At 33.8% G+C, this 14,192-nt stretch overlaps 1 protein-coding gene across 1 annotated transcript; it reads left to right on the forward strand.

Moving 5' to 3' along the window:
• Positions 1–926: 926 nt before the first annotated feature.
• LOC125124179 (olfactory receptor 14C36-like) lies at positions 927–1,838 on the forward strand. Its single transcript, XM_047774328.1, has one exon. It carries the CDS (start codon positions 927–929, stop codon positions 1,836–1,838), a length of 912 nt encoding a protein of 303 aa, XP_047630284.1.
• Positions 1,839–14,192: the final 12,354 nt, after the last annotated feature.

A 14,192-nucleotide genomic window follows, 5' to 3' on the forward strand; every position in this document is an offset into this window, starting at 1 on the left:
TTTTTTTTACTGAAGTTTATGTCATCTAGACCAGTGTCACTTGAAATAGCTATTATGAAGACTAATTTTATATTTCCTCCAAATGTTTGAGTACTACTTTGAGATAATTAAATAAATTTCTAGAAAAATAATACTTTAAAATGACACTCAAAATAAAAGTGCAGAAATAAGTTATTTTTTGATGGGGGCTGCTCCTATATCATATGAATGTTCCCAGGCTAGGAGTAAAATCGGAGTTACAGCTGATAGCCTATGCCACCACCATACAACATCACAGGTTTAAGCTGAAACTGTGACCTACACCACAGATCAGAGCCACATCAAATCCTTAACCAACTGAGGGTGGCCAGGGATTGAACACACATCTTCATGGATCCTAGTCAGGTTTAAGCCGCAATGGGAACTTCCAAAGATGTGGAAATTCTTTATCTCAATTTCTGTACTTATGTATTAAAGCTAATTTGAAGATATTATGTACTCTTGCTGATTCTCCATCATCATTTTGTAGAATACTAAACTACACTTCAACTGTGTGTCAATATCCATCTGAAAATGGTATACACTCAAAGAAAAAAACTTAAAGACTGTCATTGAGAATTGACTCTGAAATTTTGATATCTAGCTATCTATGAATTGATGAAACTGATGTATAAGTGATGATGTTTAATAGAGTAATAAAACTAAATGTTATAATCAGAGTATGGGATTAAAAATCCCATCCTTAGCTCTTTGCTTTGTTAAAAACTCAGTAGTGATAATAAGCTGAATAGATCAAAAGGCTAATCACAAACTTTCTTTACACACAACCCACTTTCAAATAAAATATTTAAGATAATTTCCTTAATTTTTTATGAATCATGCATTTTACATTTGATCTTTTTTTTTCTTTATTTACATTCCAGGTCAAACATCATCATTTCCAAAATATGAGCAATTCTACCATGATGACTGAATTTCTCCTCATAAGCTTTGCTGATACACCGAAGTTAAGGGTCCTGCACTCCATGTTGTTCCTTTTCATATACTTGGCTACCTTGTTAGGGAATCTTCTCATTGTCACTGTCACCACATTTGACCAGAAACTTAACACACCCATGTACTTCTTCCTCAGAAATCTGTCTGTCTTAGATATGTGCTACATTACTGTCACTGTACCCAATACCTGTGTCTATTTTCTCACTGGTAACAGAACCATTTCCGTGGCTGCTTGTGCCACCCAGGTATTCTTGGTCATTTACTTTGCCTATGTGGAGATTCTGTTCCTCACCATTATGGCTCAAGACCGCTATGTGGCCATCTGCCAGCCACTCCATTACACAATTACTATGAACAGAAAAATCTGTATCCAAATGACCCTTGTCTCCCTGCTCAGTGGGCTTGTGTATTCAGGTGTGCACACAGGTAAAACATTCCAGTTGACCTTCTGTCGGTCCAATGTGATCCATCAGTTCTTCTGTGATCTCCCGTCTCTGCTGAGGATCTCCTGCTCTGACACCTCCAGCAACTTCACTTTACTTCTTGTATCTGTCATTGTGGTTGGTGGGTTCTGCTTTATCTTCATTACTGTGTCATATATTAACATATTTAGAACTATGCTAAAATTTTCAATTAGGGAGCAAAGAAAAGCCTTTTCCACCTGTGTCCCTCACATCTTTGTGTTGACTGTCTTTCTCAGTTCCATCATCTCTGTATATCTAAGGCCATCAGTAACATCAGAAACTATTAAGGACATGATTCTTTCTGCATTTTATACCATGGTTCCTCCATTTTTAAATCCTATCATCTACAGTCTTAGAAACACACAGATAAAGGAAGCTGTAAGGAGAGTAATATTTTAAACATTTTATTCTGGAAAACAATAAAAATCTGCTTCAGTTGTATCTTAATGTCACTGAATGAGATTCAAACTTCTATAAAATAACCTCTTGTCTGGTTTTTATGCATTAGACTGCTCACCCCAAAATCATTCTCTAGATACCTGTGTAATTAATATATAATCATTATGCACAAATCATCCTTTCAATTTGTTCTCTATAAAATTAGCAACACTATTTTAATGGATGAATATGACCCAAAATGTTTGATAGAATCAAGTTTTAGATTATGTAGGTTTGTGATTCATCAACTGTTACTGTCAACAATAATGCCTTAGAGGAATCCTTAGCAAGTAAATATGGACACAATTTATCTGAATTCAGGTAGTTAAATTTGAAATAATTATATAAATAATATGCTACATAATTATAGACACTTCTGTAAAACTTATAAGTAAATGATAGTCTAAGATATATGTGGAATGAAAATCAATATACAATATATTAGGAAAGTAAAGAGAAATTCCACAAAATATAAAAGAAATAAAGTGTGATTCTAGTCTCCTTAATTATTGATAGTGGAATTTCCTTTTCTTTGCTGTTAATGGGGAGACTTTAACTCCCTTGGTTTAGTCTTTTTTGCAATTACTTTAGCAACTTCATTCTGAATGATCCATTTTCAGGTGACAAAACTTGCTGCTGGGCTAAAGGTAAATGAAATGCCTTCTTTTTATCTTTTATATGTTATTTGATTTTTTTTCCTGTGCTGTATAAAGTGTGGAAGTTCTGTAATTATGACCCCTAAATTGTGGCCTAATTTTTAACATATGTCAGTTTCTAAATTCATTTTAGTTTATTTGGAAAACATAACAAAATTATATCTCTACTTGGAGCTCCATTTTTCGTAAATAATTCATCTTAATTAGGCACATTAATTTTTCCTAAACTTTTTGTTCCCAAACTACCATATGCTTTTGCCTCATTGTTTCATAATGACTTTTGTACATGCTAAGGATTAAATTGTCTAAGGAATTTTGTATAACAGACAATAGCAAATAACTTGTTTTATAAATTCATTAAGTTATAGAACTAATGAAGATTTCAGAAAAATTATATTTTGACACCTTGGTGACAAAAAAAATAAATGAGTATATTACTTAAGATACATCTTTAAAATAGCCAAAATATAATGTCATTTCATTATATTTTTGTCTCTATTGATTTAATTACCCTAATTCATGCAAGTGGAGTCATAGAGTATTTGTCTTTTTGTGAATGGCTTATTTCACTTAGCATAATGTCCTCAAGTTTCATCCATCCTAGAGCATATCTTAGAATAGTCTTCCTATTTACACCTAATAATACGTCTCTTATATAAGCCACATTTTCTTTATCCATTCATCTTTGGATGGGCCCATGTGTTACATCTATCTTCTGGTTGTTTTCTTGTTTTAATTATCTGTGGTCCAAGAATGTGGCTGTATATAATTCATTCTTTGGAATACACTGAAATTTTCAATGAGGCTGATGATTTTATATTCTGAGAAAAATTCAAAACTTTTCATTAACCTTATTGTTCAATGTTGTAAATTTTATCCTCTTTCCTATGAAGGCACACACACACACACACACACATGCGCACACACGCACACACACACACATATATATCTCACAAAGGTGCAAATAGTGAGATGTTTTTTATTGTTTCATAGGAATATATAGACGTGTCTTTTTTATTTAGAAGGAAAGATCCAGACATCATTGTTATAGACAGGCTTACAAAGGGAGCAATGATTTGCAATGACTGTGATGTGATTGTCATAAAATGTGTAAGTCTACATTTACTCTTTCATATCAGGCAAGAAGTTTGACCATATTAATCCAGTACATTTAAATCTATTTCTATATCCAGAGTTTCTATTGCCATTTGCCTTTGTTTTCTTGCAGTTGTTAAAAACAGAGAGGGAGACTTTTGGTTAAATATATTTTCAACTGAGCATATTGAAGATATAATTTTGTAACCAGAACAGTTTTCACTCTACTCTTTATTTTTTCAAATTGAAGCAAAATAAAAGATAACATAAAATTTACCATTTTAACCCTTTTAAAGTGCACAGTTGTGTGCCGTGAAATACATTCACAGTTGTGAAGCCATTACCAACATCCATCTCCAGAACTCTTTTTATCTTATTAAAATTGAAATTCTAGACCTATCAAACAATGAGAAATTAATTTCTTAGTTTCAGCCTTCAGGGATACGGCGCCCAATATGTGGTTCTAACCCTGTACTGCCCAGGGGGTATCTCTGATATCCACATTCACTACTGTGTCCCCTGTTAGCAAATCAGATCCCAATCTGCTCTCATCTCCTCCCTTCCAACTGATCCTGTGTGGATGTTTCTTTATACCCTTGGTTGTAGAAGAAACTTTCTGTTATTCTCCACTTTATATTCAGCAAAAGTAGCTTCGCATTTAGATGTAATTTTTGATGTGTTCTTGGGGAGAGATGTGTTCAACATCCTTTTATCCCACCATCCTTAGATCTCCCTTTTCTAGGTTTGCTTTATGAGAATTTTTAATTGTTGCATTTCTATATAAGACAACTCCTCTTTTTTACTACCCCTTTCCAGGAAATAAGAAGCAAGAATATCAGTTTCTTGACTATATGTGAGATTTGTCAATGTGTTCCACATGTACACAAATGAAAAAAAGTACCAGATAATTTTAGAAACTACCAGGGTATATGTTTTAGAAATTTGAAATACCATATAAACCTAGCCTCGATAATAGTGCTTCCTCTTTCAAAAGCTTATGGTGTGGAACAGTATTACCAGAAGCACCACCTCCAAATGTGTTAGCTACTTCTGAAGGATCCTAGCATCGTCATATTCAAATGCATCTAAATTTACACTAAAAGAGACTACTAGTCAGGGATGCAAAGGGCATTTGCCTTATGTGTTATGGTACTTTTTGCAATATTTTGTTCATAGCTTTGCAAAATAGTCTGTCTTTATGACTGTGATAGTCGTGTAAAATTTATACACAACACCATTGTTATCCTTCATTCCTTTTAGAAATACTGCTAGGTGTGTTTAATTTTTTCATATATTCCCTCACATTTTTATCTCAAAATTGCTTGGTTAATAAAATTAGTCTAGAAAATATCAGGATTATAAGTATTATTACCAATTGTGGGCAAATCAAATTTGGGGAAAATCCATAAATTAAAACCTAACAAATTGCAAATTAGGAGTTCACGTTGGGGCTTAGTGGGTTAAGAACATGACATAGTGTCTGTGAAGATATAGGTTTGACCCTGCTCTTGCTATTGCTAATTGGGTTAAGAATCTGCTGTTGCTGCAAGCAGTGACATAAGTCACTCCAGTACAGGAAATTACATAGTCCATAGGCGAGGCCACAAAATGAAAAAAAAAATTAAAAATGCATCTGGTTACTATTGTTAGTAAAGTAATATGATAAATAAATAGCATTTCTGTAGTCTGGAAAAATGGTCAAACTCCATCTTTATATATATTTTTGACTACAACTAAGGCTTTATTAAATAACAGATGAGTAACTACATGAAGGATTTGTTATGAGTAAAATAATCAAAAGAGTAAACATAAAAGTAATGTGTGAAATCAAAAACATATTAAACACTAACCATCTAGACCTATTAATGATCATCAGTCTTGCTTTTAATTTTATGTATTTTAGCCTGCTTTGAGATGTTTTATCACAATGAAACTTGCAGCATCAGGAGATGGGAATTAATACAATCCTATAGCAAAACCTTACACACTTTATTACCTAGCTAATGTTAGAAAATGCAAAAGCCTTGAAGCTGACTCCTCTGAAGGAAAAGAAAGGGAATACCAGAAGAAAATTAAATGTTAAAAGACCTTCATTTACATAATGTCATATATCTTGCACAATTTTTACTGAGTCTTTTAGATGAAAGAAATATTTTGAGAGATTACTAAAATATTTATAATATATTTCATAAATTACACTAATTTTTACTCTTACACAGACAGCTATTATTTTTATAAAATTTAAATTATTTTAATATTTTATAAATTAAACTCATTGAAAGGGATATTTGATGAGACAGTGTTGGTTCCTGGATATTTACGAGAAGAAGGGCACCAATTAACAGCAAGAACAAAATATATCTTTGACCAGTTTATAAGCACTAACCTATCCTCACTATTGTCATTCAAATCCAATACCAATCATTGAAGAAACTAGTGATTTGTGTTATACCACAACACCTCTATAATATTTTCTCATGGTAGAGATTTGGTATCTCTATGATTTGTCTGTATCAGATGACAACATGTATAGTAGAAAATTCATTGAGATAAGGTCATTTTTAAAAATGACTTACCTAAGAGGACTCACTTGTAAAATATTCCAAGGTTAAAGAACTCCATCTTTAAACTCTCTATCTGTTTATAATTGTATAATTCCTACAATTGGCTAATAATTAAAATAATTATTAATTTAAAAACAATTTCCAGTCTCTTCAGTGTTGTGCTTTTAATCAGTTATGAGGACTTTATGGACTCTATCTGTGTATATATATTTTAGTTACTAATTGTATAAAAAATATAGCTTAATAACCAATAATGTAATAAAAAATACAAATATATTTAGAAATAATTGCAAGAAAATAACAGTGGAATTTACTGGAGATTATACCCCCCCACAAAAAAAGTGATAAGTCCCGTGAAAGTAATGGTTATCTAATGAAAGCACAGTGTGAGATAAGTATCCTGATGCAGAATTTGTAAAAATTATAATATTGTACCTTATAACAACACTCTGAGAGGAGAAATGAAAACAATCTCAGAGAAGTTAATTAACAGATTGGTGGTACAGCAATATTCAAAACTCAGGTCCATCTTATCTGAAGGTCCATAATATTTGCCTTTTATATAGAATAGAGGTAGAGGCCACACATCTTCCATAAATTTAATATATTCATAACTTGCTGTCTACAGAACTGAAAAAGAAGAATGAAGAAAGATTCATGTGTGCTGGAACTTGAATAATGTGATTTAGAAAGGTAAAGGATTGTGGAAGAGGGAAGACATTGCAAACAAAAGAAACCTCCAGAAAAGAGACTCAAGCTCAGATACATGTCTTGGGATCTTGAAGTAAAAATGCACAGAGATTGTGTTGGGAGATCGAGAACAGATGGCTTGACACAGAGGTTTAAAGTAATTTCTGTAATACCTCAAAAGCAGGGTCAACAAGTTGAAATCTTGTTCTGGAAAAAAAAAAAGGAGCCATTGTATGAATTTGGGAAGGGGAGTACACAATCGACTATTGCTATGGGAAGAATACCCAAAGTAGCATGTTGGCTGAATATTTATTTAATACATAATGTCAGGAGGTGCAAATGCAAGTAATTTTTTTAAAAGCGCTGATAAGCTTTTTAAAAATGCATCAGCAATCATTTTTCTGAGAAGTGGTTTGAAGTTTCTACCAGGAGGCAAGGACATTTTTTTGCATGCCATTTTATCTACAGTGAACTGCCTACTCTGTCTGGGTTTGCAAGTGGGAGCTTCTAGGGCAGACACTTGGGCTCAGTGGTCCCAAGCTGCATTTAATCAAACCCCATGCCTCATTTTTCTCTCTCTTATTCCTTATTCTTCTCAATTTCTCTCCAACTTCAGGACTGTTGCCCTCATCATTCATTGCTTTTCAATATTTTGTTGTTGTGTATTGTATTTGCTCAGCCAACATCACTTTCCTCCTCTCTTCTTCTCACTCCAGTTCCCTTAATTTCCCTTCCAAACATTAAGTACAAGGATAAAATAGATACATACATACATTAGCTGTTTAGCCTCAATCGTGCTGTATGTTTTTAAAGGTATTGGTAGTAAAAAATGGCTCTTTAGTCCATACCAATGAAGATTTAATGGAAAGTCATGATATTAATAAGCTTGTGGAAATTTTTATACAATATATATATGTATATATGGTTAAAAAAGGTACATTATGTTTTTTCAGTCAAAACCTTTAAAATCTATATGAAGATATCATCCTCTCTCTCTCTCTCTCTATATATATATATATATATATATATACAATATGCACATATATGGTGAAAAAAGGTACATTGCTTTTTCAGTGAATACCTTTAAAATCTATATGAATATATTATCCTTTCTCTGTCTGTCTGTCTGTCTCTCTCTCTCTCTCTCTCTCTCTATATATATATATATATATATATAAACACATACATACATATGTTTGGAAATAAGTGCCATGACAACCACAAAATGTTTTTAACTCTAGTTTCCTGTAGTAGGGCAGTAAAGAGAGTTTGTGGCACTGATTTTGACAAAAAGACAGGTTATACAATATACATAATAAAATAATTTTCCTATATCCTTCTATGAATGTTCTAGTAAAGTTTAGATTAAAACAATATTTTGTTGCTCTATTGAGAAATGATTCAAAACTACATATCTCATTGCTCAAAATCCTGAGAGTAGTAGAGACTAAGAAGTCTTGATTCATTTTATTGTCCCACACTACTTTTCTTTATGAGAGTTCTAATGTTGACTAAGTGAAGATAGGATTTTACTTGTTTATACAGACCATGAAGAGTCAGAATATTAAAATAAATGGGAGAATTCCCATTGTGGCTTAATGGGTTAACATCTCTACATATAGTCTGTGAGGCTGCTGGTTCCATCTCTGGCCTCACTTAGTGGCTGTGGCATAGGCCACAGATGCATTTGGGATCATGCATTGCTGTGGCTGTGGCATAAGCTTGTAGCTGCAACTCCAATTGGACCTCTAGGCTGGGAAATTCCATATGCCACCGTTGTGCTGTGAAAGAAAAAAAATTAATTAAAATAACATGTAGCAGAGTTTGTAATGCACACAGGGTTATGAAATGGTGCTGTGAGCAAAAACTCAGATGGAAAATGAGACCTAACTATAGAGTCAGGTCTTGTCATTTGTTGATAACAGGGACAAGGGCAATAGAGTGCTCAATGGTTACAGCAATCCCTTAAGCAATCTCTCCTTTATCAACTACTACAAAGAAATTTGATTTAAATGTCAGGACTATAGGATGGTAGCAGCTTTTCAGTTTCTTAGGTGATTCCAGCCATATGAATGGGACTGAGGCTTAATAGCACCATACAGCCCTGATTAGACCAAAAGGTAAATAAGAAGTTAAATACAGGTAAAGAAGTATCTGATGCATTGAGTCCCTTTGGCTTATGTATAGCTTTCTTGGCACTCTTAATCTCTTCATTTAAAGATAATTCTACAAATAAAACTTGAAAGAGTAATCAATCTAATACATTTTATTTGTAACTCAAGAATGAAGTATGACTTTTTTTTTTGTTTGTCTTTTTAGGGCTACACTTGCAGCATATGGAGGTTCCCAGGCTAGGGGTCAAATCAGAACTACAGCTGCCGGCCTATGCCAGAGCCATAGCAACGCCAGATCTGTGCCACAGCTCAAGGCAACACCAGATCCTTAACCCACAAGTGAGGCCAGGGATGGAACCTGCAATCTCATGGTTCCTAGTCAGATTCGTTTCCACTGCACCATGGTGGGACCTCCAAGAATGAAGTATGGTTGCTTGGAAACTTACTTTGTAGAAAAGAAAAAAAATGGAAAAAAATAAAAATCAGGAGGTGATCTGATGTATCTTAATTCCCTAAATATTTTTACATAGCATTTACATTTCAAAACAGAGTTTTGAAAAAAAAAACATTTAGTAAAAACATTTAGCAAAAACATGAGAGAAATAAAATAGTAAATACATGGTTTTTATATGGGCAGTAATTACACTGACTCAAGTGGGATACATTGACTTCCTTCTGGGCAATATACTTCAATCCATAAGCTTACTCGTTAAATTTCTTCTTTTATGAAATTTATATCCTAATGAGGGAGACAAACAAAAACTAAACGAATTAATATAATTATAAAAAGAAGGGGAAAAATAAAAACTTAAGACAAGGTAATCAACATATTTAGACAGAGAACATAAATCTTTATTAAGTAGAAAGCATTTGAGTAAGAGTCTAAAAGCAGTGAGGGACTTGGTGTAAGGAATAGAAGATGGTCAGAGGGAACATCCAGTATAAACACAAGAATTAGAAATCTGTTACAGAGACAAAAAAATCAATGTGGCTAGGAAGCTGAGTCAATGAGTTAGCTACAGAGGATGAGGATAGGGGTGTGATTGGTTCTAGTTTTATAAACACAAAAGAGAACACACTGTATGATTTATGTCAGCTCAAAAATAGGTAAAACAAAAGCCTAGAAGATAGATATTAAACTGTAGGTTGTGTCTGGAGGATAACTGATTGTGCTCTTCTGCGAGGAAATCCTTTGGAAACAGTCACCACATGACCTGCATTGATATCACATAGGTTTAGACATGTATAAAATCTTATCCATGGTACATTTAAAATAGATTCTTTCCACATGTAAATATTTCACTTCCATAAGAAGTATATAAAATATCAAAAGCATAATATTGCCATATAATATATAACCATCCCTAATGAAATCAAAATGTGTATTTACTGTTTATAGATTGAAAGCAAATATGTATGCAGCAATACATATTCCATAGATATTTACTCCATTATATCCTATAAAATATTTTCTATAAATTATTCACATGTAAGGCATATGTTATGGAGTTCCCTGGTGGCCTATACATTAAGGATTTGGTGTTGTCACTGCTGTGGCTCAAGTTCAACCCTGGGCCCATAATATCTGTTGTCTCATGGCTGTTCCCTCCTGGATCATTGGCCTTCTTGATGGTGTAATTGTTATTGCTGTTGCATTGTCTTTCCCATATTGGGGTGCTCAGGAAATACCCCATTTTTTCTGTGATGTCCCTGCCCTTCTCACTCTTTCATGCACTGACACATTGCTCTTTGAAAGGTTAATGTTTATTTACTGTGTAATTTTGCTTCTTCGTTCTGTAGCAGTCATCATTGCATCCTATGCTTGTGTTATTGTGGCTATCGTTCACATGGGATCTGGAGATGGTCACAGCAAACCTTTTGCCACCTGTTCCTCCCACCTCATGGTTGTGGGGATGTACTGTGGAGTTGCCATGTTCATATGTATGCGACCTGTTTCTGATCATTCCTGCATCCAAGACAAAATGGTGTCAGCCTTCTACACTATCCTCACTCCCATGCTGAATCCCATCATCTACAGTCTCCACAACAAGGAAGTGGTTACCACACTCATGAAGGTATTAAGGAAGGGAAAATCTGGAGAGCAAATTGCCTAATTATTTTTTCCCTACATTTTTGCTTTAAGCTTAAATTTATATATTTAACAAATTGAATTCAGAATCCAAAACATAACCATCTTTATAGCAAAAGATTTTGGGAGTTTGCTTTGTGGCTCAGCAGTACTGAATCCCACTAGTAATCATATGGATGCAAGTTCGATCCCTGGCCTCACTCAGTGTGTAAGGATCTAGCAGTGCTGTGAGCTGTGATGTAGGTTGCAGTGGTGGCTTGGATCTTGTTTGCTGAGGCTATAGTGTAAACAGGTGCCTTTAGCTCTGATTCATCCCCTGGTCTATGAATTTCAATATGCTGCACATATGGCCTTAAAATAAAGAAAAAACTTTTATAAGCAAGCATATCTTCAGGCAGTATATTTCTTTTGTTATTTGACATTCAATATATGACTATAAGTAAATATGTGCTGCAAGAATATGTGCACAATTGTACATTTTATTTTGTACAATACCACTTCAGAAATTAGAGGCATTTACCCAATATTGCATAATGCCATAATTCAACAGAGCACTGATAAATGTTCTGTGTTTTTGAACATGTAGTAGGTTTACCTTTTGCCAACCAAAACATTCTCCTGATCCCAATTTCATATCTTGGATTGATCATTTTGTTAATTTGAATAACCAAGTTAATTATATACAAGGTTATGAATTTGTTTATAAGATTATTATGAAATTAATACACTTTACCTGCAAAGGGCAGAAAGAAATTAGTTTTACGGTTAAGTTTATTGAGTCTATTAGGTAATGGAAACTTCCCCTCTTCTGGATATTGTAGAACGGGGGACCTACCATTTATTTTCTCTCTATATAGATATTAGCCTTATGCATGGGAAACCAAAATAAGAACATGAATCCACAATGCTTGGATTTTATCCTCAGATATCTCAGTCCTTGTACGGATTTGCACTGTGATTATATTAAAATTTTTCAATTTTATAAATAGAAAAATCTAAGTTTTCCAGCATGATATTTTGTAAAAATTCCGTGTGTGACATTGTGCTAGGTTTGTCATAATGATATTGATATGAAATATAGCACAACTCTGGAGATTCCTGTGTAATTATGAGAGAAAAATCACTATGCCTTAATATGAATACTAACTATGCATTTAAAATTTCAACATAACATACCCACTTATTAGGTTTTTTTGTTGCATAACAAAGACAAATTTAGGAAATTCAAATAATTATTTATTTTGTCACAATATATATGGGTAGAAGTTATGGCATAGATAAGCTGGGTGTTCTGCTTAGGGTATCACAAGGTAGAAATCCACATCTTTCTGGAGCCTGCAGTTTCATCTGAGGATCAGGATCATTTTATGAGCTCATATAGTTTTTGAAATAATTAATTTCTTTGCACCTGAATAACTCACATCAGCCTGCTTATTCAAGGCTGTGAGTCTCTCTGACCAAGTCATTTAAAAAAAAAAAAAAGGAAAGCAAGTCCTCTTAAAAAAAAAAAACATAGAATTTTTTTGCTTTCTTAGGCCTGCACCCATGGCATATGGAGGCTCCCAGACTAGGAGTCCAATCAGAGCTGTAGCTGCTGGCCTTTGCCAGAGCCAAAGCAGCGCAATATCAGAGCCACATCTGCAACCTACATCACAGCTCACAGCAATGCCAGATCCTTAAAACACTGAGGGAGGCCAGGGATCGAACCTGCAACCTCATGGCAGAAGTCCTCTTTTAAAGGTCTCTGACAAATTAAGTCAAATCTACTCAGGATAATCTCCCTTAGATTGCTTAAATACAAGTGTGTTTATGTTTTAATGACTCCTGCATGGTCACTTTACTTTTGCTTCATGGGATAACTTCATTATAGGAGCAACTCTAGGGAATACAGATCATGGGGAAAATTTCGGATCCTGCTTACCACACATACTTACCAACCCTTATCTACAAGAAATATTGAAATACAATTTCTATAACCTGTCACTGATGCAAGAAACATCTGTACCTTCCTAATAATTACTGAATTATTTCATCTTTTAGAAAATATTTTATATATGCTGAGGTTGAGGTGTTTGTGGTGAGGGTGAAAGTCCAAAATTAGGAATGTACCAGGTTTGAACCTGATAAAGAATTCAAAATAATCATCTTAAAGAAAACCACTGACATGCAAGAAAACATAGAAACGACAACATAATAAAATTAGGAAAACAGTACATGGGTAAAGTTTTATGTCTTTGTTTTTGTTCCACAAAGACATGTAACTTAAGCACACAAGAAACATAGAAATTCTGGAGCTAAATTATACAACAACTGAGCTGAAACTTAATAGAGAACTTCTATAGCAAGTAGAAGCAAGAATCACTGAGCTCAAAGAAATATGTTTCAAAATCATTCAGTCACAGGAACATCAATAAAATGAGTGAAAGAGAATGAAGAAACCCTATGTGACTTAGACATATCATTGACTATTTTGAGAATCATAAAAGGAGCAAAGAAAGAGAAAAGATAAATGCTTATTTAAAGAGGTCATGAGAATCTTCCTCCTTAGCTCAGTAGGCAGCATGTTAGTCTCATAAAGAGGTCATGAGAGAAGATGTCCCATATCATAAGAGAAACATGACTATCTAGATTCATGAAGTCCATTGAAATCCAAATTAGCTCATCAGCAAGAGATGTTCCCATAGACACATTAGAGTCAATTTGTCTAAATTTAAAGGTAAAGAAACTACCTTGAATATTGCAAGAGAAAAGCAATTTATCACATCAAAGTGTGCCTCCATAAGGCTATCAGTGGAGGTCTAGCAAGAAGAACCTGGCAAGCTAGGAGAGCATGAGATGATTTTCCAAAGTACTGAAAAAAGAAAGAGAAAGCCTCTGACAACCAAGAATACTAGCTGAAGCTCTATTTCAAAAAATGAAGTAGAAATATTTTCTCCAAAAAAACAAAAGCTGAGAAAATTTAACACCATTGACCTGAACTGAAGGAAATGCCAAAGGAACTTATACAAAGTGGAAACAAAAGTTGACTAAATAGAAACCTGAACACATGAAATTATGAATCCTACTGGTAAGGACAGTATATAGTCAAATTTAGGACACTTTAATAC

This window comes from Phacochoerus africanus, chromosome 4 (genome assembly GCF_016906955.1).
Source record: "Phacochoerus africanus isolate WHEZ1 chromosome 4, ROS_Pafr_v1, whole genome shotgun sequence".
Classification (NCBI taxonomy): Eukaryota; Metazoa; Chordata; class Mammalia; order Artiodactyla; family Suidae; genus Phacochoerus; species Phacochoerus africanus.

Coding starts and splice junctions, on each gene's coding strand:
- LOC125124179 (XM_047774328.1), top strand. CDS start 927: ATGAGCAATTCTACCATGATGACTGAATTTCTCCTCATAAGCTTTGCT.